Source organism: Lissotriton helveticus, chromosome 7 (assembly GCF_964261635.1).
Source record: "Lissotriton helveticus chromosome 7, aLisHel1.1, whole genome shotgun sequence".
Lineage (NCBI taxonomy): Eukaryota > Metazoa > Chordata > Amphibia > Caudata > Salamandridae > Lissotriton > Lissotriton helveticus.
Window position 1 is genome coordinate 257,057,785 of NC_136068.1, and position 26,451 is coordinate 257,084,235.

The window sequence follows — 26,451 nt, forward strand, 5'->3', positions numbered from 1 at the left end:
CCAGGAATTGGAAATCGAAAAACTGACCTGATAGCAAGAGATGGAAGGCTGAGTTCCTAAAGTGGGCAAGCAGTGAGAGTGTCCTTAGATATCAGCAGGCGTGCCGTATCAATAATGAAAAAGCCCTGGATTGAGCAAATGCATGGGAGACATTGGTACAATCCTTATCAGATCACCAAGCAGAGGAAGAGTAGGCGAAGCAAACTGGGTACCATAAAGTCCTTTTGCAGTTACAGGTACACTACGTGATGCGGTTAGGAGTAGCTTCATCACAAAAAGTATCTGGAACAGATGTCACAAGAAAACACACCGGTGAGGAGGAAGGGGGAGGGCACGTTATTGGGGTTGGGGGGGAATTTAAGTCAGGATTTAGAATCTGCAAAATCAAGATCTATAGTATGATTATGCCTAATTTGTCAATGTATCATCGTATTGCTTCCATATACTTTGGGGAGATCCATGTGTGATAAGTTGGGGGAGGAATACTGAGAGGCATGACATGAGTTGATGCTGAATGGTTGTGAATAGTGTATTTTGCACGTACGAAACTAATAAAATATGTTTTCAAAAAAATCAGACTCAGAGTTTATTCTAGACTTGCAAGTAAAAAGCATCTGCCCTATAGAATTATTCAAAAAGAACAATTGATGGACAGAATGCAGAACAATATCATACATTCGCCCCAGTACAGAGATCTGGGCCTAAAACCATCGTTTTTTTGCTCACATTGCCATTCCAGTTTGGACCCAGCCATATGCAAATCAGTCTTGACCCTGTGCCCAATGGGAAGAGTCCAGCCCGAACTGCCAGGCCAGGTCCAGGTAGAATTATTCCACAAAAGTCCATACTTTCTACTAAAAAGGCACAATATTCAGCAATGTATCAGCCTGTCGAAAAAAGAAGATATCCATCCACAGGGAAACTGTGCTTGCGAAACGAATTCACCCCCTTTTTTACGGGATTGTGTGCCTTTCACATCACGCCATATTTCAGTGAACCAGTAAAATTCCATAAATGAGAGAAATACTAAAAAATATTCAATCGCGTTTTTTTCGTATCTACGTTTTGTGGAAATAAAAAGATTCAAGCATTTCTACTCATTTTAATTAGCCCACTAGATCGATCAAAGCAACACCGAATGGCCTATAGTCACAGCACCAGAAGGATTTAGCTGTCACGTTGTTTGCATATGCATAGCACACATTTAAAATGTGTATGGCCTGTTGCATGTTCGAAATCACTGAACCATTTGCAAATTTAAAGTGGTTTGTGGACAATATAGCTGTTTATATTTGATCATGTTCAGCGGTGGACTTTATGTTTATTGGCGGGCAGGGATCGAATAAACTAATGTTTTGTTTTGCAGCAGGCCCTATTGGACACTGGGCAGTTAGATCCATTTATAGATGTAGCTGGTGTGCTTTGTGCAAGGATGTGTGCAGGGCTTTAATTGAGATGAAAAAATGAGAGGGGGGTTCTCTCAAATGGGCGTGGTCGATGTAATTAAGGGCATGGCTTAAAACACATAAACAAAAAATCTGTGCTTTGCATAATGTGCAACCTTACTGGTATTTTGCTGCTTCTGTCATTACATCCAGATATATAATACGACAAGTAACATTACACCTACAACAAGCCAGGACTATTGGCTTTTGTCAATGGTTGTTAGATGCATAAGATAAATAAGCAACAACTATGGTTTCGTCCTATATAGTATTGAAAAGGCTTCAGTTTGAAATTATGAGACTGTGAAAGAACCATAACGTGTCTCTTTAGAGTTACATCAATGGCAGTGAAGGGTGGTACTGATGCAGAGTTAAGATTTATTTTTCACCCGGATGGTGAGTGCAAAAATGGAGAGCCCGATAGAGACCTGTCTCAGCACCTGCTTTTTAGCCCTGGGTGTGTGTGTAGAAGGACAATGTTGTTTATTTTGCTCTGATGGTAGCATGATTATCCACTGGTCTTGCTTGACTTGTATGTTGAGTTAGGGAGCTTCTTTGCCAATTATGTGCTTTGCTGCCATGCTGTGTGCATGTGGGTGTAATATATTTAAGTTAAGGTCTTCTGAAATGGTACTAAGTAGATGGCATAGAAGATATGGATGAGCTGTTTAGGTGGTAAAACTAAGCCAACTATCGGGGTTGTGCTTTACTTGTACTGTAGGTGTAGGGAGAAGTATGAATATAACGTAATACATATACATGATGTTGACTTGGCAGTGCTTAGCCACATGTATGGGTTGAAACAGTGTTGTGAATGTGGTTGAGCCGGGGTTTGTGTCTAATACATGCATGATGGTGCCAGGAGTCTTACTCTATGAGAACACTTTTTTTTATCAGAATTGGAGGTATACTCCATTACCGGAATTTTTCCATATAAGGGAAAGGCCTACAGAGAGAGATATTGTTATTTGCCCAGGAGCACATAGTTCAATCTGTAGGGAAGCCAGGATTAGAACACAGCTATCCCCGGTAGTTAGAATTGGAAACGTAAGCACTAGGCCACATGTTCTTGCTCACCCCATCAATCACGGCACATGGTTACTGACTTACTTCCAGATGACCTCTAGTTGCAGCTTGATGGTTCCCAGTTCCGTTATGTCGACAATAACACTCCTGGGTCTTGTGGTGAAAAAGTCTGCACAGTCGCACGTTACGAGCCCGACCAGCACCGTTGTCAGTCCACGAAGTTCTATGACCTACAAAAAAATATGTATCACAAGCATTAATATAAATATACCTTTAAGGTTTCAAAATAAAGTTTGAGACATACTCTGAAAACGCCTGAATTTGCCTTACCAAATAGGTTATTTTACCAATGGGCCTCATTATGATTTGGATTATTTCACCTGCAGTGGTAACTCTGGGTGAAATAACTCCAGTTCCCATTGCAAGTATGTTTGGGCCCTACATTATTGGGTCTGAGAACTCTGCGGGGCATATTATCAACAGATGGCGATGAATATCGCAAAGCGTGCATAGCGCTTTTCCATTTATTGCCGGCTATCGCTGGATGTTATGGCCCAGTTAGCGCGTTATTAACAACGCTAATGTTCGAGGTGATAAATAATCCAGTGATAGCGGCGAAATGCGGGTATATCGCTGGAAATTCAGCGATAACACTGCAGCGATAGGAAATTCCTTGTTGATTGGCCATGGTGGACTTAGCCTGACAAATCACGTCCCTTTATACATATAGCTAAGTCTGAAATTTAGCAGACGTTAGCTTCCGGCGATAACCGCAGTTAGTGCGGCTTTTAATATTGCTATGGCTGTCCTGGGCCGGCTTGTTAATACAGCGAAGTACTATTAGCAATCTTTTTCATGTTGTTTTGTAAATGAACGCCTACTTTGCATCTCATTAGCGATGCAAGGCGAGGCGTGGGGAAAACGGTTGCTAATATGCGCTAATGCATGTTACCGCCGCCTTGTTAATAGAGCGATAATATTATCTCCGCTTTTTTGACTTTTATCTCTGCTTTTTTGGCTTTTTAAGCCAAAAAAGCGGCGATATGGCCCTTGATAATATGACCCTGCATCTGATAAATCCGTGGCCAGAAACACTGGACCTGTAAGATTTTCTGCACGGTAGGGACTGTGGGCAACAGCACTGCCTGACCCCACCCGCCACCCACATCAGTGCTGGGGAGCTGAAAATGTTCACCATAGACATGCAAAAGTGTGCCATTTACCACTGCCTCTCACCACAAAGCCTCAGTGGTAGTACCACAGATGCTTTCCGATTGCTCAGAGCAGGCAGAAAATACCTGCATTTTTTTTTAATTTTGCTAAAATGGTGAAAAACTGCCCCCGGTACATCAGAGTCCCAGCAATTATTGCCCCGATTTTGGAGAAAAAAAACTTGTAATGAGCAGTCTTTGCTGCAGAGACAATGGCCAGTAATTTAAATTCCGCCAATCTGGTACCTCCACAGCAAAATTCAGCCACCTCATGAGGCGCTTAGAAGGCTTGAAAGGAGTAGTGAAAGATACTATGTTAATGTTACTTTAATCCACTCCTGCTAGCCAGCTATACACTAATCAATATCCTAGTCAGTCCACGCATATAAGATGGAGGTTGGTGACGTCACAATGTGGTACTAGGGGAAGACAGGATGCACCATCTCTGACGGAAGGTGGGTGGTCAGCTGAAAAGGATCCCGCCCACCACTGTCAAATAGCCAGATGAAGAGCTGTCCACAATTTAATAATTTTGCTTATTGGTACCACTGAAAAAATGCTCAGTATCACAGTGTATACATTTTGCTCCGTCTTTGAACTATTCTGCACCAGACCGAACTTTGGCCAATGCTTGTTTTTTCCCCATTTACGATTATGTCACCATTTATAGTTAGATTAAAGGTGAGGTTAGAATCACTTGCAGAACAAGCACTCTGCTGTTAATACTTCTTAGGTTGATAAAATGAGTACCACAGAGTTACCTTATAATTAAGACCTGTTTTCAGCACATAGAGAAGAGACAATTTGTAATGTGTATTAATTACTATTATTTACGTGACAGGCTGGTGATTCTTGATCAGGAAAAAAACAGCTGATCTGGAGCTTTGGCAAAAATAATTCTTCTATTTAACCCCTTGGCGGCGGCGGTAATTCTGACGTGGAGCTGGGTGGGAGGGGGTTGTTGGGCGGCGCCGCCATGCTTGTGATGGAACCACTCCGTCACGAGCCACAGACGGGCTGTGCTTATGACGGAGTGGTTCCGTCACGACTCCGCCCACTAACGAATTCGTCCGCACAGGCGGGGAATCAGAGCCGTGTGGGCGGAGCGGCATGACTGAACAACTCCGTCACGAGCCACAGGCGGGCTGTGCTTATGACGGAGTGGTTCCGTCACGACTCCGCCCACTAACGAATTCGTTCGCACTGGCGGGGAATCAGAGCCGCGTGGGGGGAGCGGCCACGGCATGACTGAACCACTCCGTCATGAGCACACGCCACCCATGGCTCGTGACTGAGTGGTTCCGTCAAAAGCATGGAAGGGGTTCAGGATGCCAGTGCTGGATTTAATTTCCACTTGAGCTTTGTAGCGCCTACTCTATGACAGACAGTAGGAAGGGCCTATGGGCAAGCTTACTTTGATGAAACCAATAATGTCCACACCAAGAGCAGTGCTTATTTTGCATAACTATAAGAGCAGGCTTCCATCTTTTTCTAAGGAGTCTACTGCTAGCACTATCTATTGTCGTGTTTGTAGAATAATCCAGGCGGAATATCATTATTTCAGATGTTTTTACATCAAGAGTGATTACATTGTGCTCACCCGGCGCACAACACCCATTGGGCTCAAAGGGCTTCAGCCCCCCCCCCCGTCGTGTGTGGCAGCCCGGGCTGAGACAGCTTCCCGGGCACACACACAGCCGCACCCGAGTACTTCACAGGTCTTTAAAAAAACATTTGCTTGTTATTGAGGCTCTGGTGTTTTTCACCTACACTCGGCCTATGGCTGTAAGTATCAAACCCCCCCTGAAATTTTTTCTTAATCCCCCCCCTCCCCGCCCCCGGAATTTGGCTCTAGTTGCACCTCTAGTGCTCACTACATCTGAAGTACCTTTACATTGCATGTCATAACATCAGGAGGGTGGCCCTAAATGTAAGCGCAAAAAGACTATAAACAGTGGATTTCCAGCTTGTTTTCGGAGGCTTTGAAGTGCCGACGTCAATTAACCACATCGATGCTGATGACGGAACCGCTCCGTCATCAGCCGCGGTGGCGCTGTGCTGATGACGGAGCGGTTCCGTCATGGCCCGCCCGACGCGCCTGCGCGGCGCGTTCTATTGAGCGGGCGGGGCCATGATGGAACCCCTCCGTCATCAGCACAGCTCACCCGAGGCTGGTGACGGAGCGGTTCCGTCACCAGCGTGTGAGCGCCGCGCAACCCCCCGTCCCCTTAGCGCTGCGGCGGAATAGCCGCCACAGCGAAGGTGTTAAGGGGTGTGGAAACACCCAGGATGTCAGCACCAGCCTCAGACAGCTTTTTTCTTCGTTTTGCAGGAGGAGGCTTGAGGTCGTGTGGGAGCAAAAGTGCCTCTTAGGTACTTTTCGGAACAAGACCCCGCCCATCCATTGCCCACCTCCTCACACAGTGAAATCTTTGTTTTAGTTGGCAGGTATGAATTCATAAAATACAAATACAACACCTTCACTTACAAGTCAATTGTGGGTGTCGTCTTCTGTGCTGCATCCGGTTTGCAGTGGGGCAAACAAAACGTGGTTTACATTTTGAAGTTTGACACACGTATAACATTGGAACTGACGGCCCTGTAACCATTGCTAATTGTTGTGTCTTGTCTTCTCTAAATTACAGGCTAACAGTTTAGGGATTAATCACAAGTATTGCTTTGCAAGTGCTTTTGTAGTTGACATGATTCATTTTAGTTCACATTAGAATTAGAGCACAAGTCAGGTACACTATTTGGTAGCTTTGTGATCTGACAAAAGTCAGTGACCCTGCATGGGCCTACCCAATCGGGCTGAAACATGTTGACCCTCAGAACGAGAGATTACTAATTTACCCTTTCATTCTTCTTCAGAATTTAGTAACTACCAGCGCTAACTATTAATAAAGGTATTTGGAAAAACTCTTAGGTAATTTCACTAAGCTTCGATACCAACCACAAATCGTAATTTTGTCATTAAAGATCTCCGAATGTGCTTCAAGCTGAGGTAGTGCATGTAAACTATTCTATGGGAGGTCCAAGTGCAGAGCAGCCCAACAGTAAAGCGTGCCACATAAGTGGGTGTGTGAGGCCTTGCGCCATTTCTAATGTGAATGCACTACACCCACCATGGTTTAGATCTCTATAAGGTAAAGTATAGGGCAATTTAAAAAAGTTTATCAAACATGAAAAGATTAGTAAAACTATTTTTATGTTAAATATTAATATCAATTATTGTTATCTATTAATTTTAAATGTAGAACAAAACAGAAAACGCTGCAGCACTATTAACTTTATTTTGAATTAAATAGTTAATTCATTTGAATATTTTAAATTCAATTAACATTAGTTTTCTAAAGTAAATTTGTTTTTTTACTATATATCAATAATTATTGAAAGTAAGGTATAGTATGAAATGGAATTTAATTGTATGTTAATAACAATGTTACATTCATTTTAAAATTTAAAACATCTATTAAAATATGGTAAAATATATGCTAAAATAATATAAAAAATTGTCTTATGTTTAGAAACATGAAATTACATTTATTTATATTTTTAACTATTTTAAATAATTTAATTTCTTTTATCATTATTTCCTATGGGACTGCAGCCTAACTCTATTATTTTCTATGGGAGGGTGTTGCAGTATCAATGGTTGGCCATGTATTATACTGGACTTATTACTGCTCCTTTATGGCAGGAGTAACTTTACACCTGTCAATTTGGCTCAATCTCCTATTCAGTAGATGGAGATATGTAAGTACCTTACATTAACAATTGAGCATACCGACCGTTCAGCCTGAGATATAACATTTCACAAAATAACAGAGGGGGCATGTGGATGACCTACACAAGAAGTAGTAAAGATGAGACTATGGGGTGGGTAGGGGATGATGCCGGGGATCATTGAATTATATTGACCTAAAGTCCAGAGTTAGCTGAGGTCACAACACATGCTGTAGAACCCCATATGGTATGATAGTCTCATGTTTGCAGATGAAAGGCAACAAGTAAAAACTACAGAAGGTAGCAAGCATTGATAAAACCAATAGGTATGATGCCATTTTCTTGAAATATTTGTTGTACTTACTGCTTTTAAGATATTTTTTATGTATCGAAATAAAGCATATCAACCAACAATAGGTATGATGTTCTCTTTTGAGCACAGACAAAAAGAAAATGCCTGCTAAAGTGCAAAACTATTAAACATGTATTGCTTTGTGTATACTGTGCATGGATAAGTTCAATATTTGAAAGTGTGATGCCAGAGTGTACTTTTCACATTTATATTAGTCCCTCATGCATTTCAATATAGGCACACAGATGCATTAAAGCAGCCAAAAGAAAGAAGGTGAGACTAAAATATTCCTGTGGGTTAATGAATTGATCTAGGATGTGATTAACAAGGTCTCAAAACAATGGGCGTAGGTTCTTGAGTCTAAGAAGCCAATGGCTGAAAGAGGCTGAACCGAACTTCCTTAAAGTATGCATATAATACAATATGTTTGCTGTGAATGGTGCTAACACTATTACTAGCCAAACCTAAAAAAGGGTGCCTTCTGCTCCTGCTGCTACATGCATCACTTCAAAGACCAGGGGTAGTGCTGGATATATTAAAGTATATAAAATGTGATGGATGGAATACTTGAATTAATCCCACCACTGGTAGTTACTAGGGCCGCATCCCACTGCTTTGTTATTTTACACACCATGCCACCTCAGTTTGGGCCCTGCCATATGCAAATCAGTCTTGACCCTGCTCTAATGGGAACAGTCCAACACGAGGCCAAGTCTTTCCTGAACCAGAACACAAGCAACGCATGACCAGTTTCACCCTAGTGAGGGCTCATCAGAAAGGTATAGCTTGGTTCCAACTACTCACTGTGTAAGATTTTCAAATGGCTGGGTCCCAACTGAGGTGGCATGGTGTTCAGAATAACAATGAACTGTGATGCTGCCCTGAGTAATTACCAGTGGCTGAGATTAATTATATTATTCCATTGATTGCTTTTTGTATACTTCAGTGTGTTGACCTAAGTTGGACCGGTATGCCTCGACATGGGTCCTATACACACCTTCTTACTGGAACCAAGCTATACCTGGCTGATGAGCAATAATCACGGCAAATCCAGTCCTGGGTTGTTTGTGTTCCGGTTTAGGGAGGACATAATCTGGCAGTTGGAGCTGGACTGATCCAATAAGAGCAGAGTAAAGACTTATTTGCATATGGCTGAGTCCAAACTGAGGTGGCAAATCCAGTCCTGGGTTGTTTGTGTTCCGGTTTAGGGAGGACATAATCTGGCAGTTGGGGCTGGACTGATCCAATAAGAGCAGAGTAAAGACTTATTTGCATATGGCTGAGTCCAAACTGAGGTGGCATGGTGTGATAGTGGTGATAGACTGGGATGCGGCCTGAGTAATTACCAGTGGCTGAGATTAATTCATACATTCCATCCATCACTTTTTGTATACTTCAGGAGACATCAAAGGGCAAGAAAGGGATGGAGCGAATGAGAGTGTCAAGGGTTATAGCTATCATTAGTGTCACATGTGAAGCAAAATCATGGCCAAGGGTACGAGGGAAATCTACAGCCGAATTATGGCCCTCTTTTACTATTGAATCCAGGACAAGGGTCCACTTTTTATGCTTGCATTAGGACCCATGACAACCAGGTCACATCCAATGTACCTCTGTATAGGGGAAATCAAAAATATACATTTTTGCATGCCTCTAGTGTCCACTCATGTGCCAAAAAGAGTCCAAGCCCCTCATTATATATCACTTGCACTAACATACACATGACAGGCAGGGCGAGGTAAATGTTCCACTTGAAACGATGCCAGAGGAGCCCTGGGAGATTTTGTTGGAAATGCCTGGCTCAGCTTTCCATCAGAATACAAAAGAGCACTAGTGTGGGGGCCAAAAATCTAATTCTGAAGAGCACAGTACTTTCCACATGATATTTATAAAACATCAATTTTTTTTTCAATTCCAGTAAAGTGAGTCACATGAAAGATCAGGGACAAGCGTGTGTTGTTTATGTGTTGCCTGCCAGCTTGTTAAACACAGCAGGCTCTATTGTCATTTTTTGTTGTGGATGCATGCAGTTTCTTCTTCCCAAGGAGTGTGTATACAGCAGAGGGGGTGTTTGCTGGCTGAGGGCCGTGTTGCTTAAGAATTTAATACATCTGCCTGCGTTTGCACAGACCTGGATTTGGTCTGTATTGATGCATTTGTTTGTGAAATGTGGACAATGAACATCACAGGGCTACAGAATGCCTCTGACCATAAACATGAAGATTATATTGAACTTATTTCTGCCTCAACTTCCATGGCATTAAAATATACGTGTCAACTTGAACATGGTAATAGCGCTTTTTGGGTGTGGGGCCTTAAAAATGGTGTTTAATAGGATTCTAGGACCTAGATTCTGAATACAGTCACGCAGCGCAACCTCCTAAGAGGCTGCACTGCGTTGCGTGACAGGGAGAGAGCAGGAGATCGCCATATTCACAGAGAAATGACATTCTTCTCCCCTCTCTCACGTGCCGGCGCAGATTTCAGCTGCTGTGCGCTAGGCACACACCTTAGTGCCAAGGCGCTAGGGTACGTCCCTAAATCTAGCATAGGTTTTGTACAGGAAGGGTATCCTTCCTGTAAAAACTACTATGCCTAGACATGTCCAAAAGCATTTCCTACTTTATATGTGTGCTGCACAGTGCAGCACGCATGCAAACCCTCTCCACTCATATTAGTGAATCGGATTTAGCATAAAAAAGCAGGGTGGTTGCATGGGAATGCCCATGTACCACCCATGTAACACCCCCTTAACGCAAAATAATGCAAAGCAGCGTCGTGCTGCTTTGCCTTACTTTTCCGTACAAACCAAAGCAACTAGTTATTTGCATTGGTTTTATGAATCCAAAATGGGTTTCTCGTCGGGTTAGCATTAAAAAAATGAACGCTAACCTGACGCTAAATCTTTCAGAATCAGAGCCCAAGACTTTGGACCGTGGGACATTCACTTATACATGCAGCAACATTCAGGCCAATAGATTTTCTTTTTCAGTGAGTCTCCCACCCCACTTGGCCCTCATACCTTTTTGTCCCCTTTTACATGGAACTCTTCTCGGGGGAGAAGTTGCTCCCTCTGCTCCCCGGCTACATTCCTTATGCATTTCGGTGCATTTTTACGAAGGACTTGTGTGACGCAAGTCGTCACAAGTCAGCACAAGCCCCTAAATGGGATTTACAAAGACATACAGGGAGCAATTTGATCCGCCTTGCATGACTTTGTAACTTGCACTGCGTTGTGTTATATTTCGTTGTGCTACAAGTTCCATGAGTGGAACCTGGGCGTTCCTGTGCATCCACCTACGGAATTTGACACAATTCCAGATTTACTAAAAGGAGGAAACCTGGGTTTGGGCCAAAATGGTGCAACTACCAGAGAGAGGTGTAACCAGGAAAACTATTCAGATTTCCTCTTTCTGTGTATGTGCTGCAGTCTGCTGCACATATAGCACTTATAGAAAGAAAAATGCGCCTCTATGGTTCGTTGTTGTGCAGGAAGGTATGCCTTGGCACAAAAGCAATCCTGCCCGTAACGCAGGCACCCCTGCACCACTGTGCCTGCATTGGTGTGAGGCAGCACACAGTGCATCAGCGCTAGGAGAGGGCAGAGGTGCACTATATCTTAGTGCATAGAGTGCATTTTTTCTCTTCCTGTTTATGCAATGCAGCGTAGTACGTTTACTTGCTGCGTTGCATTGCCTCCCATGTTAGTAATTCTAGCCATTTGTGTGTGAAGCCAGTGGTGAGATCCCAGCGGCAGGCATTGATAGCGCACAGGTTGCATACCATTGGTAGGATACTAAATAATTGCAAATATGGCCGCAATGTTTACTACTTAATCTAGGGCATTTAAATATTTCCATTTATAGTTCTGCTAACCTCAGATTACACTGTTTCTGGGTTTGGAGTACTTTGCTGTTTTTGGACGTATTACTTAGAGAGAGAATACACTAAATATTTGATTAGGGTCGGAGGCCTGGAGTTTAAAGACTAATCGGGATATGCAGCCCCACAAACTAATAGCCAATACACACTATACAGCCCGTAGTCTCAAAATAAAGAGCAAACAAATGCAAAAACCAAACCAAGACTTTTCAGGAAATACAACAAATTTGTATGGATTCCCATCACTGCTCACATCTGTATTTACGAACTTTGAAAACATCCTTGGGCTCCTCCATCATTAGGGTGGAGTGTTAGCCCTCTTAAAGGAGACCCAGATGATGAAGCATGTCACCTGGAATGGTGAGTGATGGGAATCCATACAAATGTGTTGTATTTCCTGAGAAGTCTTGGTTTGGTTTTTGCATTTGTTTGCTCTTTATTTTGAGACTACGGGCTATATAGTGTGTATTGGCGTATTACTTAGAGGCCTTACTTACTGTATATGTTAGTTATATTAAGCCATGAGTCGTGAACACTTCGGCATTGGATTCACTGAGGTGCATGCGTGGCCAGTTCCCAGAAAGTAGCTAAATAAATAAGCAGAGATTCTTTGGTCTTACTGTGCTTCAGTGATTCAAATGCCTCTTTTCATACTGTGTCCGCTATTCCTGGTGAAACCCGTCTCTCAACAGGGCCTCCCAATGGCCACTTACTGTCTACCGTCCATGTGGAGGAAGTGGTCATGCCTTGTGTCCAATGTCTCCCTGAGTCTCAGCGTCCTAGTGCCCTCTCTCTGTCTGAGGCCATGCAATTCCAGTAACAATGTAGATAAGAGGAAAGCAGGATGGTCAGATGCTGTTGAGCTGGTACTACTTCAAGACATCCTTGCTGGTGGCGGCTTTCCACTATGGCGGAGGAGCATAGCCCCCTGCCAGCATCCTCCAAAATATGAAAAATAAAACGATAATAAAACTGGTTTAAAACCCGTTTTATTCTCCTTTTATTTTCTTTATGCCGAGTCTTTGGGGGCAGGGCCACAGTGACGACAGGCACTGAGGGGAGTGGTATGTGCACTCCCATCACTGAACATTACGGTTTGGGCAGCCAACCGTCATGTGCAGTCTGTCCTGGAGCGCAAATCAAGGGCACTCAGGCCAATCCTGAAGCTGCTGTCATGGGTGAGAGCAGCTTCAGGATTGGCCGCACGGCAGGCTAGGAGCCTGTGCCTTCGAAAGAGGAGATGAGCAGATGAGCGCGACGTGATGGTGGAGGGCAGCAGGGACATTCTTTCCTATTTTTTACATTTGTCTCTCTCGTCCCCCTTTCCACCCACCACCCCGCCTCTGTTCCCTGACACAAGCCACGCCTGGTCCTTGCTGCGTAACGTGAGTGTGCAGCCTGGATTAATACGCTTTTTTACAAATTTGCTCGGAAGGTTGTGATGGGTGTGTGTGAGGCAGGCTTTATTGACGATACAACAATCTTCACCGGAGAATCAGTGGACAGATATCAGGATTGGAGTGATGTGGTCATTGCTGTGAGTGTGCTTAAGTTACCCATAGTAAGGTTCCTGGCACTGGAACCAGGAGTGCTGGAGGTGCAGCAGCACCCCAGATAACCATTAAGAAGTTAACTTTGAAAATAAACAAGCGAGGGCTTTGCATGCTATTCTTGAAACATGTAACGCTTTTTCAAACACAGACTATCGACTATGGTGCAATGACTTCCGTCCAACTGCCGATAATTCATTTACCCCATTGTTTACTTTTCCTCTCTATGACTGACAAATGGAGGCATTTCATAACTCTTTCTGGGATACAGGACAGGGTGAAAGTAGAAGCCTGCTATATGTAATCTTGTTACAACAGACACGTAAATACAGACATCTGCTTAATATACAAACTAAATTTTTCAAATATTAAAAAAATATCAGCTACATTTAAACACACCAGGGTTTATTAAGAGTCCCAGGGTATGGGAGAAGTTAAACCTCCCAAGTAAATACAACTCTGTTACAGTACTTATCGGGTGCGGTATTGTCTACCCATCCTGGGTGCAACTTCTCAAAATGATGAATAACAAGGTAATAACACTTGTTTTTGAGGATTTTCAGTTACCACCCAGCTTTAAATCAAGCCTTAACTCTTGAGGGCCAGTTTAAGGCAAGAGACCCGTATCCTTGGATTGAATTTATCGACGAATCACTTCCTCCTGGAGTCAGGTTAATCAGCCTACCATGCTTCTCTGTTGCGATCTTCAAAGACAGCTTTTAACTGGCGACCTTAGTTCGAACTGGCTGCAGTGTACTCAGGGGTATATTCTCAAGAACGTGTGATAACCATCGCAAAAGTTACTTAACGCAACCCTCAACATCGCAGTCCATACCGGGAAATTGACGCAGTGTTAACCAGGTATTCACAACACGGCGGTACCATGCGATAGTCACCAGATAAAGCGTCAAATGGACGTGTTAAAATCAGCGCCAAGCCGTAAAAATGCGAAACGCGAACGCAAAAAAAGCTACGATGAGGCCAAGAAAGATACAAAAATCTGTGAAAACCAGCCACAGGCCTGCAATTCACACACGTCAGGCGGGAACAATCACCATGAAAGAAGAAAAAAAACAGACAAACAAATGCCAAACAACAGCGAAGAACCATGGATGTTGCCGGAGCAAGTATGGAGGAGAACCAGAACCCCACAAGCTCCCCAGAGGACCTGCCTGGAGCTTCGGGGTCAGGGAAGGCCAAGGAGAAGAAGACTAGGAAGAAGCGCTTCAGTCCACAGGCAAACCGAATCCTGATAACGGAGGTGGTCGAACACCTTCAACAACTGTTTGTCAACTCCACTGTGTCATTGGCAACAACAAATGGACTATGGCAGGCCATCGTGGACAAGGTGAATGCAGTGGGAGTGCTGAAGAGGACAATGGATGAGGTCGTGAGGCGCTGGAATGATGTCAAGCGAAAAACCAATCAGAAATTCACAAACAACCGCAAGGCAGCAATGCAGACTGGAGGTGGCAGTCCTGTGCCACAAGAGGAGCTGGACAACATGGAGGAAATGGTGTCCACAGTCATCAGTGGGAAGACGGTGGCTGGAGTCGGGGGACCTGACACTGCTCAACAGGATTGGACACAACAGCACCAGGGTGAGTGACGACCAGGGACTGGGGTAACAGGGGGAGATGGGCACAATGGCACACATGCACAATTGAGCTGAGCACATCGGCAGACAAACCATGCCCCAGACCCCAACTCCCACCAAGAGAACAATGTACCCAAGCATTCCACATGTCAGCACTGTATAAGCACAGAAGTCAGAGGCACACCACATGTAAGGGATAAGGGGCAGCCAAAGCAGAGCTGCAGGGGCGACAGCCCCAAAATGCGGCACACATACATCACAGGCAGAGCATATTAACATTGACAACAAAGTGGCACAACCCACAACACTTTCACCACAGAACAGAGGACACAAGTGGTGCTGACTGGGTGAAGACACTGGTCAATCACAAATGGCATTTCAGAGAAATGTGAGTTGATAATGTACAGGTACAAACACACAGCTGTGATGGTGTTGAAATGTCCACTGTCCCGCAACAAATGGGCAGCCCCTCCGAAACAGCCACAACGTACACAGTCATGCAGTCTGTATGTAAACATGTACAATGTGACAACACTCATGTGGACACATTGTTAAACTGAATCTCCTCTTCACATTGCAGAGGGACAATCACCACCTCCTGCAGAGCAGTCACAACCTCTCTTCGCTGATGACGAAGAGGACCACAACACCTTTGACTCCGACGCCCGCCTAGAGTTCATTGACAGTCTCAGCAGCCCACCTCCAGGAGCAGGGCAGCCCAGCTGACACGAGGAGAACCCACCCCCTGCACAGACCACACAGCAGGCAGCACCCACCACCACAGCTGCCTCCCAGGACCCCCACAAAGAACACAAAGCCTTCCAATGCTGTGTGTTGGGATGCCAGGAGCAGCTAGCTGAACAGGTGCGAGTGGGCTTCGACCAATTGGCAGAAAAACTACATGCCATCCGTGGGTGTCTAAGTCCCATCAGGGACCACTCACAGTCCCTAACCTGAGACCGACAGTCCACTCGATGCCCTTCAACGAACAATGGCTGATATCGCCAGAGTCCTGACTGTACGACAAGAACGACTGTCTAGTCAGGGTGGCTCCAGTGAGCTAGTCTGGGAGTTGGGACTCATGCGGAGGCTCATGGAGAACATGGATCGGGCCAATGTGGAGAGAGCGGCTGCCACGGCTGCACACCAGCGAGAGGTAGCTGGGTTCCACAATGACCTCAAAACCGTCCTCATAGCATTGCTGCCACAAGGCCTGGCACAGATGCATGCTGCTGCTACCATCACATCAACATCTCCCTCCCTGAAGTGTCAGTGCCACGCAGTGCGGCAGACATTCCACCTCTTGCCCTGAGGTGTCACTGCCACACAGTGCTGGAGAAAGGCCAGAACTACCCACACGTGAGGTGAGGCACATGCAACAGCAGAGGACGAAGATGCGGATAAAACCTCTTTACTGGTACGGAGGAAACTGTAGCATTCACCTCTTCCATATGGCCGGTTTCAGCTTGGTTCTACCCTCTGCATCACCTTCCAATGTCTCCCGATACACTCTGCGACACTCACCTTGGACCTCGACATGGACTGCCATATTCTGTTTGTTCGCCAATGACACAGCCATCAGACTGCAGACTGAAGTCTCCCTCTTTCATTGGACTTCCCATTCCCTGAAGGACTCTGGCTGGCCCTCCATGGCCCAACCTTTGAAAGTGGGCTTTGCATGGCCCTGTACTGCTCCAGATGCAACACTCCACTGAATGTGCATTAAACATTCCGAATCACACAGAAGTGTCGCGTCTATGGTCTTTCAAATGTGGAAGTATGGATGAATGTAGGGTCAGTGATTTCCTCTTACGTCCAAGTGGCTCATGTCGTTGGACTTGGGTCACAGGGTGACACATTGCCAATTGCCCTCCGGGGTGCGCCGACGCAACAACAGTGACACACGCATTTGTTACTTCCTAGTCCAGCTCCTTACGGAACCACGCACAGAGCCCTGGGGTCATCGTTCAAACCCTTACGCTGGACTGGCATACGCCAGGCCAGCCCACTATGCTTACGCTCCAGGGGGGTGCAACTACGCCACATGTGCCAGGATTCCCCTGTAGTGATCTGCTGCTCACAGGTCTAGTTGTCAGCATGGCACGGCCACTCCCTCATGACTGGTTTACACCCACACCACACCCATCCAGCACACGCGTCACAAGACATGTGGCCCTATCAATAAAAAGGGCCTGGCGCACGTGCACGACGCCATTTCCAACCTCTCTCGGGGTGTATCCGTGTGGTGTGCTTGAAGGCATGGGGGCCCAGGGGCCTGCAATATCACATTCCGCAGGCACGGAGGTGACATGATGGCGTCCGCACCACGATACCCAATCATAGAGGGTCCGTGACTAGCGGGTCACAGACTTGGTGGCACCGGATGCACTGCGGCCGGCACAGGCACATCGCAACGGGACGGTGATTTTCAGTGAACTGATGTAGGGGCACCTTAAGTGCTGAGCGGGTGTGCAGCCTGCGATGATGCCCCGTCCCGGTGGTCCGGACGGCTCAGTTTTTGTGCGCCCTGCTGGACCGCAGTGAAGGCCTGAGCCAGCGGGCAGCACGGACCTACCGACACGTGGCGTCGCCTCTTGGATCACAGAGTTAGTGGCACCTATGAGGCTGAGCGGGTGTGCAGCTTGCGATGATGCTGGGTGCACTGGTATGTCCTCTTCCATGGAGAAATCAAGAGCCAGCACCAAATGTGAGACCTGGGGTCCCATGGAGTGGAGCTGCATGATGTGGAGGGTGACATGTCCATGGGCCCCGGGCTTGGGGCTTGCAGCGGCACGTGGTGGGCCCTCATTTCTACACGCCGGTGCGGAAGGTGAGCAGGGAGGCTTGGGTGCGCAGGGGCGGGCATGCACCGCTGAGCGGCGGGAGGGGCTGGAGTGCAACTGTCTGGGTGCGCAGGGGCAGGAATGCACCGCTTGACGGCGGGAGGGGCTGGGGTGCAGCTGCCTGGGTGCGCAGGGGTGGACAGGTGATGATGTTGCATGCAATTGTTTGTACTTTGCCATAGAGGTATCTGTTTCAGATGACAGATCTGTTTCAGATGTGGGACCTGGTGAACTGCACTTCATACCGGCATGTGGTTGGAGACACACCAGTGGCAGCAGGTGAGCAGTGTGGCCTGGGTGCGCAGTGTCGGCACTCTCTCTCTCCCTGTCCCTCCCTTCTTTTCTCTATCTCCCTCTCCCCCTCTCTTTCCGTCTGTCTCTCGCTCACCCTCTATGTCCGTCTTTTTCTTGCTCACCCTCTCTGTCCGTCTTTCTCTCTCTCCCCCTCTCTGTCAGTCTTTCTCTCGCTCACCCTCTCTGTACGTCTTTCTCTCTCTCCCCCTCTCTGTCCGTCTTTCTCTTTTTCCTCCTCTCTGTCCATCTTTCTCTTGCTCACCCTCTCTGTCTGTCTTTCGCTTGTTCACCCTTTCTGTCCGTCTTTCTTTTGCTCCCTCTCCTTCGCTCTCTCTCTCCTTCGCTCTCTCTCTGTCCATTGATGTGCGCAAGACACACTTTCTCATCATGAATTTCTTTGTCTTGCAGGTTGTGACCTACGGATTGTTCCGAGGGGAGCCGCCATGTGTCTTCATTTCTGTTCTGTTTATTTTAATAAATTATTTTTTGTTTCTTCGAAGGTGAATGTGTGTTGCTCATTTTTGTGATGACACATTCATGTCACCAAATGTGATTGTACGCCATCATGCGAGTTCTTTGGTATATGAATCCGTGTGGATGATGTGACATATCTTTGTCCGGGGGTGGGTGGGGGGTGCCCGAAGTGGGGCTCGGGGTGGGGAAGGTGGGGTCCTGGGGGTGAGGGCGCTGGGTGTTGTTGCCCTCTTGGAGCTCAGGGACGCATGTTCTGTGGCTCCATGGCATCGGTTGTTCTTCAGGTGTGGCTCTGGGCTGGGCTCTCTTTTGTGGTACAGGTTGTAGTCCGACTTTGCACCAGGTTGGAGCAGGTGTTAGTTTACTGGTGCTAACGCGCCTTATCGCATGTTTTGTGATCTTATCGCCGATCTGTCTGGTCGTTGAGAATGTTATGTTATGTTATGTTATGTTAAATTTTATTTCTATAGCGCACGGCTACTCGATAGGAGTGTCCCGGCGCTTTACTTGGGCAGCTCAGTGTAAAAAAACATAACACCATAAAACTAGAAACAAACAGGGAAAGAAAAACCTACTAAAGGTTAAAAATCCAGGTCTTAAGGCTCTTTCTGAACAGGAGCAGATTAGGTGTGCGCCGCAAGGCCAGAGGCAAGGTGTTCCACAACTGAGGGGCCCTCAAACTAAAGGAGCGACCCCCGGTACGGGCCTTCCTCACTCGAGGGACCACGGCCAAAAACTGAGATTCCGACCGCAGAGATCGAGCCGGGCAATAAAAGACGAGCCTGCGCTGTTGTGGTGTGGTGTAGTCGCGTTTCTTTGCTCAGGAAAGTCTACTCTGCATCTCATTAGCGATATTTGCCTGGGTCATCCTTGATGATGTTTTTTGCAGCTGCTTTCACCAGAGAACTGGTGATATGGGCTGTTTGCACCAGCTTGTGAATGGGGTGGTAAGTTTATCGTAAATTTGGCTGTGTTAAGGTGCCGATAACTCGGCGATAGCTCCTTGAGAATATGGCCCTCAGTGTCTTATCAGCTCAATCATCTTCTGTGTCCTTTGAGGAAGCAGCCAGAATGACTTTCTTGTCCTCACATATAGGAATACATTTGCTAAACCCATCTGCTCTGCAAGGATTTTGACTCCCAGGCAAAAACTATTTTGCTGTTTCGGTTCTCACTTTGAGGCCATTTTGAGGCATTTTCTTGTAATCTCTAACCATCTTGGGATATTTTGCAGTGCTGCTATAAGGCAGATGTTTAAGTTGATCTAGCATCCTTCTGAGCGGAAAAGGAAGGGGCAGATTTACAAACCCCTTGTGCCACCAGTACGTCACTTTTTGTGACCTACTGGTGGCCTATTTTACTGCTCCATATTTACAAGGACAAGAAAAGCCACCCTGCAAGGCTTTTCCTGTCCATGTAAATATGGCCCTTTACACGCAGCACTTTGCATGAAAGGGGTGTTCCATGGGTGTTGCAGTGGGTGTTCCCACGCAACACCCATGGAACAAGACAAGTTTCCAGATTTACGAAGAATCGTACATCTGTAAATGTGACTAAATGCTACGCCTCCCCAGGGGCGGCATAGCAAGGCGCAACGAGGAGAAATGTTTTCATTTCTCCTAGTTTTTTTCCTCTTTGAATGTGTGCTGTATTCTACAGCACCCATTGAAAGAGGAAAATGCCTGTAGTGATTGTTTTTGTGCAGGAAGGAAGATCTCCCCATTACGCAGGCATCCTTCCACCATGGTGCAAGGGTGCCTGCAGCGGCGCATGGCAGCTGTTTGTGCGCCAGGGGAGAGCACAGGAATACGACATATTATTGTAAATATGTTGCATTCCTGTGCTTTGGAAGTGCCGCAGCATGGCGCAGACAAAGGGCTTGCGTTGCAGCACTGCGGCACTTCCTAGTAAATCTGCCCCAAAATGTTTAACCAGATACAGTCGACTACACTGTAATTGTGGCACATTGGTAATGCAAAGAATTTTGGGGGGAGAACATTTATTTAACTTCCTCTTAGATGCTAAAGTTTTCTTATCTTTGACTCACTTAATAACAGGGAAAAAGGTTCAGTTGCCAGAGTTATGGGAAAATTATGCAGCTCGAAGTGTACTGACCACAAGCGCAACCCCAGATCGCGAGGGAGGCTAAATGTTATTACAGAATTATGGCTTGAAAACTCAGAAGGTATTTTAATAGCTCTATTTTTAGGAAGAAACAATTATCATACCACTGTCATCTAACATCAGTCTCCCTGCAACAGTGGCCCACTCTTGTAATTGAAAAGGACTACAAGATTAATTTAGCATTTCCTGCTGTCACAGATTAGTGCTAGCTCACTGTTCTGTGGTATTTTAGAAATGCAAATAGACTAGTGTCAGTGCGCGGGAGTCTTTTGTAGTGACGCACAGCGGCTCTAGGTAATGCAAAGCAACACAAAGGACAGCACCAAGCAACTTTCCAGCACCTTTTGGGGCACATTTATGAGCCCCTTGTGCTGCATCACTTTTTGTGACGCACCGGCAGCGTAAAATATGCGCCACCCTGCAACATATTTTCAAAGTGACTCATCCAAGCAGATGCGTCACTTTGTAACCCCTGCACTACATTATACCTGCGTCCAATATAATGTATGCAGGGAGGGTGTTCCCCCACAAAAAAGGCTTGTTGGACGTGTCGCAGTGAAATCGAGATTTCACTGCAACACTTCTAGGACGCAACTGCGTCAAATCCTTACCCCTGCTTCATAGCAGGTGTAAGACTGACGCAGGCCCTTTGTGAATGGACGCATTGCTGGAGATGCGCCTGTTTTCAGACACACCCCAGCAATTCGCCACTTTTGCGCCTACCGATACGTCAGAAATACTGACGTATCTGCAAATCCTTGCAACATGGCGCGCCGCACAGTAAATATGGTGCATCCATGGTGTGGCAAGGAAGGTGCACTGGAGAATGTCGCATCACTGTTTTCACGCTCTGATGCAACACTTTTCATAAAGGAGGGTCTTTGTTTTAACCAAAAAGTTGAGGTGAGTGCTTTGTATCACTTATTATCAAACTTCTGTTAATTCATGTAAAAAGGACCTAACGTGGCGGGCATAAAGGCCTAGGATTTCATGCAAATCCAGACCTACTGACATAGCATGGCCTGGCTTCGCGGGAAATCATATAGCAATATATGGAAGCAGGCATCAACAGTGGGCAAAAGGAAAATCTTCCAATTGTCCTACGTAGAATACGTGTTATTTCTGGGAATAGGCACGCATTACACAATTTACATCTGGGTGGTTTCTGCATGAAATTTCTGCTCTAAGATGTCCTTGAGAAGAACACATTTATCACAAGATATTGTTGGCTTGCCTCTGCACAGTGCCGTGACACTTGGGCGCAGTGCTTAATTTGTAAAAGAATAAGTGCCAGTGCATACTTTTTTCCAAGAATCCCGCCGGTGTCGCTGATCTCATTCGGCCTTGCCGAATACCAAGGTGGTCTATGTAGTATTCTGGTACCCCATTAATGCATTACATGTTAAATCCTTTTCTCTACCCCAGCTTGTGGAATGTTCCAGTTATGATGCATTGTGGAATGTTGGGGCTCTGTGGACTGAAGGGTCAGTTGGCATTGGGCTGAGCATCATGTTAGATGTTCCTGGTGGGGCGTTGTTACCATCTTATCTACTTAATTATAAATAAACATCTTTACATCATCATCCGTGTGGACTTCATCACTACATTATAGTCTTTATTTCACTTCAGGCCTCTTTTATCCACCAGTATACTCCCCCTACCACTTTATATGAATCATGCAGGTTGCTTTTCATTTCTGCTTTCTCCCTTTGTCACTGTTGTTCATGTCTTTTCCATCCTCTTTCCTTCCCCTTTTGTGTTTTTCTCTCTATTGCTCTGGGTCAAAGTCTGCTGATTAAAAATAAGCCCCGGGCCCCAAAAAAGAATGCCGGTGGGCATCACCTGCAACCACCTGCTTAAGCTAAGCATTACTTCTGCCTTCATTATGAGTTTCGGAAAATTTGGTGCAATAATACTGGGGGACCATAATCTGTGATTTTGACTGATGTTCTTGCACCGAATTCTGAGAATAACGTGTTTTGGCCCTGGGGTGATTAATAGTCAGCCAGGCCCTGAATTCCTGATCCTTTTCCCCATGTTTTTTACAGATTCAATGGACAAATTTGTTGATGTTTCCTCCTGCTCAGATGAGGTGGAAGATGTCAGCAGAAGGACCAGCAGTGGGCAGTGATGGTGAGTGGATTGGTCATGACATGGCTGGAGTATGGAAGAGGGAGCATTATATGCTCTGTCATTTGCTTCAGGTGGTGGTGCATACAGGCCCAGACACTGCTCACAGACAGCAGCCCTGGGTTATGGCACTGGCACCCAGAGGCCCTTTTTAGCGGGGATGGGTTGGAGGGAGGGCGGATGGACGTCCTGTCAACCCCAGGTCACAGTATTTGGCATGGGGCTCTGAATATGGCTGAGCACATCTTTGCACTGCTTCTTGCGGAAGTGGGAGGTGAGAGTGGAATCTGAGCACTGACTGAGGGCAATATTGTATGCTGACCCCATGTTGTGAAGGGGTCCAGCGGGAACCAGGCTGGACTCCTGCCTGCAGCCTATGCCAACTGCATCATCTTCACTGAGTTCGCTTCTGGAGTTTGTGGGCATGGATCACAAGTTGTGGAATTTGCAGACCCGGTCACTTTGGACCCGGAGACACCAAGCTACCAGCCGCGGCCCGTGCAGGTAAGAGTGGTAGGGGCCAGTTGGTGGGGGGTGGGGGGGGGGCGGGGATGACAGACGACGATGAGGAAAATTAATTACTTATTTAATTTTCCCTTGAGGTCGCCTGTCCAATCCCCCCACCCCCCAACCAGGCACCACCTCCCCACTGCTCTTACCTGCACGGGCCGAGACTGCAAGCTGCTAAGAATGTTGAGTGGCTGATGTTCACCTAGTGTAAACCCTCTTTGACAAAAACGTCCCTTCCTATCACGGACCTTACTTAGCCTTTTACCCATAAGCCTCTCTGGAATTACAACACTGCTCAGTATTTACCTGCAATCCTCGGGACCACATTCAAGGCCTCCACCTCTTTTCCTCAGTATTCACTGACTACTGGGCTGCTCCAACAGAATTATTTTGCAGAGATTCATGTTATGTCACTCATTGGCAAGTCTTTGGAACACCGGTACCACCATGAACCTTTCAGCCAAGTTATGTATATATATTTTATGAACCCACTTATACAAGGACATTTTTCATTAATCTGAAGGCTTCTTTTTTTTTTAAGTCTACTTGGATGCCCTTACCCCGCCTCATGTACATTACAGCTACTTTTTGTTCAGTTTAAGCATTCAACTACATTTTATTTCCTCCAGTGTTTGGTGGATGACTGCTAGTCAACTCAAACCTAAACTACCTGCCTATCCAACCCTCCTAGTGACTTGTACAACGTGATGGTCTCTAGCTTCACCTTTATTTGCCCGTCACACAGGATCCCCTATGCCTGCTGTGCTACCGCTGTACCTCTGCTGCAAAGACTGATCGAGGCATCTGCAAACTCTTTATAATATAACATCCCCTCAAGGGAAAAACATCTGATTTGATCTCCAAATAGCTTTTAATTGTACGTAAAAACAAAAGAGATTTGCAACAATGGACCACTAGAAGGATAATAGTATTAGATGCAGAATGCAAGGAAAACAAAGCAGAACACAAAACACACCCTTTGCCAACGAGCCTTCCTCTTCTCCCAGACTTAGACATATTGAGATAATTTTCAGCGCAGGCTTGATGTCCACGTTGTGCGCCTGAAGTGCTCGGAATCAATTAACTTAACCTGTGGGGTATTAACAAACAGGAAATGCCCGACCCTGAGGTCATTGCTTTTATTGTCTTGGTCTTTCGACAAGAAAACACATTGTTAGGTGTCTGCCAAATTTTAATGGACAAATATCAGTGTTTTGAAATCCCTAGATCACAGGAATTATGTCATAACCATGAACTTTTCACCACAATTTATAATTTCTCCCAGTGGAAAGCTTAGGAAACAGAATCCTCCTTATCATTTCCTTCTCAGTAGATGATTATCCTGTAGGCATGTCAAAGCCGCAGAATAATCAAAACATTAAAACACAATCTAGTGAATGGGCCCCACTGTCAACTCAAACTGCTGTCAAATATAGAGTTCCATCCCTAGTTAAATGGTCCAGGCACCCTGTAATGGAGCCAGAACTACAGTTATCGTCTCTTGGCAATTAGCCTAAAAAATGGCTTGCCCAATTAAAGGTTATGTGACATTCTGCTGCCGGACAGATGTCCAGTCGCTTTTATTCGGACTATGTTATTCTTGGTCTAATATTGCCTCAATGGTTTTCGATAGAAGTTCACTCTTTCCTCATTATTGAATCCTAGCTGTTCAAAGCTCTCCATCTCAAAATTCCAAAGGATACGGCCAATTAATCCTAATCGTTGGAAGTGTAAGGTCCTTTTGAAGAAAGTATGAGTCCTGCCGCCAGGTCCCAATCTTCAGAAGAACACATCAATGAATGAGCTCCAAGAATTTGGAATCCGCTCGTATTTCCTAACAGCCACACGATTGTCCTGCCCAAGTGACACCTCTTACAATCCTGCCCATTGCATCCTTGTTCGGCTCAATGAATCTTTGCTGTCTAACCCCTTTTCTGTTAAACCATTCCAGGACAAGCCTGCCACAATATTGATCTTAAAATACTTGCCAAGGTTGTGGCTCCACGTCCACATGTCTGGGGGAAGACTCAGCCAAAGATTGTACTACTTAATGGGAGAAGATGAAGAGGCTTAAAGCTACCCACAGACATTGTCAGTGGATGTATGGTCATAACTACCCTGATACAGACGGCCTCCGACTTCTAAAGTGTTTAAGTATCAAAGGGCCTCCAGCCACAATTCTTTGGAAGTTCCATACTCCCTCCTCCAATGAAAGGTGCACTGATATATATATAATGGGCGTTAATGTTACTGATTCTCTAGCGATGATTGCCCAATCTCTCCTTTTGAAAGCTCCTCAACATGACTCCTATCCAACCCTAAATGTACCCATCCATTATACATCCTTGCCCCGGAAAGGTGTTCTGTGTGGTTCTGAATCACTAACGTTGAACTATTGGCTGAAGAGGAGGACTTCAAATCCAGCTTTATACCACCAAAGGTTTACCACCAGTCTTTATTCTACTTCTTTCAAGCATTTTCGTCTGCATTCATCTCTTTTATTTGTGTATTTAATGGTCCTACCCTTTCTGTTCATGTAAAGTATAATGCCATACAAAAATGAAACACATAAGTAAAAAAATATGTATATGGTATTTAGAGCATGAACATCACATGTTTGTTTCTGTTTATGGGATTTATAGAGTGCACGGCTACTCAATAGAGTGTCCCGGCGTGAGCCCAAGCATCAGAGGGAACCAAAGCAGAGTAAGAAAGGAAAAGTCTAGTTGAACAGGAAGGTTTTAAGTAGGATTTGATATTTAAATCAGAAATCAAAGTTGGTGAGAGCTTTGCAGAGGAGGTACAGCATCCATAAACCCTTTGAACATTCAATGTATTACTAGTAAGTGATTTCTCTAAAGTTAAGCACACGAGGCACCCTGATAATGAGCGATAGCCAATGAGGCGATTCCAGAACAGAGAAATTGGGTCAATTTTCCTAAGACTAGTGACCACATAAGCTGCTGCACTTTGGACTGACAGCATCACACAGCACAAGTAATGAGAGATTCATAAATAGACACTATTTCCACATTTCGAGCACGAAGGAATGAGTGTGTTGGCTGCAATTTGATGGAAGCAGAAAGAAGAGGAATAATTATTTTGAAGATCTTAATTTGGAAAACATGATTTCATTAATGCCTCAAACCTTGGAAACGGAGACTAATCAGCAAGCCAACATTTTGCACAGCAGTATGAGCCTCATTGAAACACACGAGCAACTAGTGAATTGAAAGTCCTAATCTTCAAATACCATGAAATATCAAGGCCTCAGCTTTATTGGCACT

The 26,451-nt window shown here is 45.5% G+C and overlaps 1 protein-coding gene across 3 annotated transcripts in view; it reads right to left on the minus strand.

Annotated features, from left to right (window-relative positions):
• Positions 1–26,451, minus strand: part of RIPOR3 (RIPOR family member 3) — a 452,740-nt gene that overhangs the window by 130,079 nt on the left and 296,210 nt on the right. For all 3 annotated transcript variants that reach the window (XM_078652038.1, XM_078652039.1, XM_078652040.1), the window contains one exon: positions 2,556–2,701. In XM_078652038.1, the coding sequence (XP_078508164.1) occupies positions 2,556–2,701 (146 nt within the window). The remainder of the gene's footprint in view (positions 1–2,555; positions 2,702–26,451) is intronic.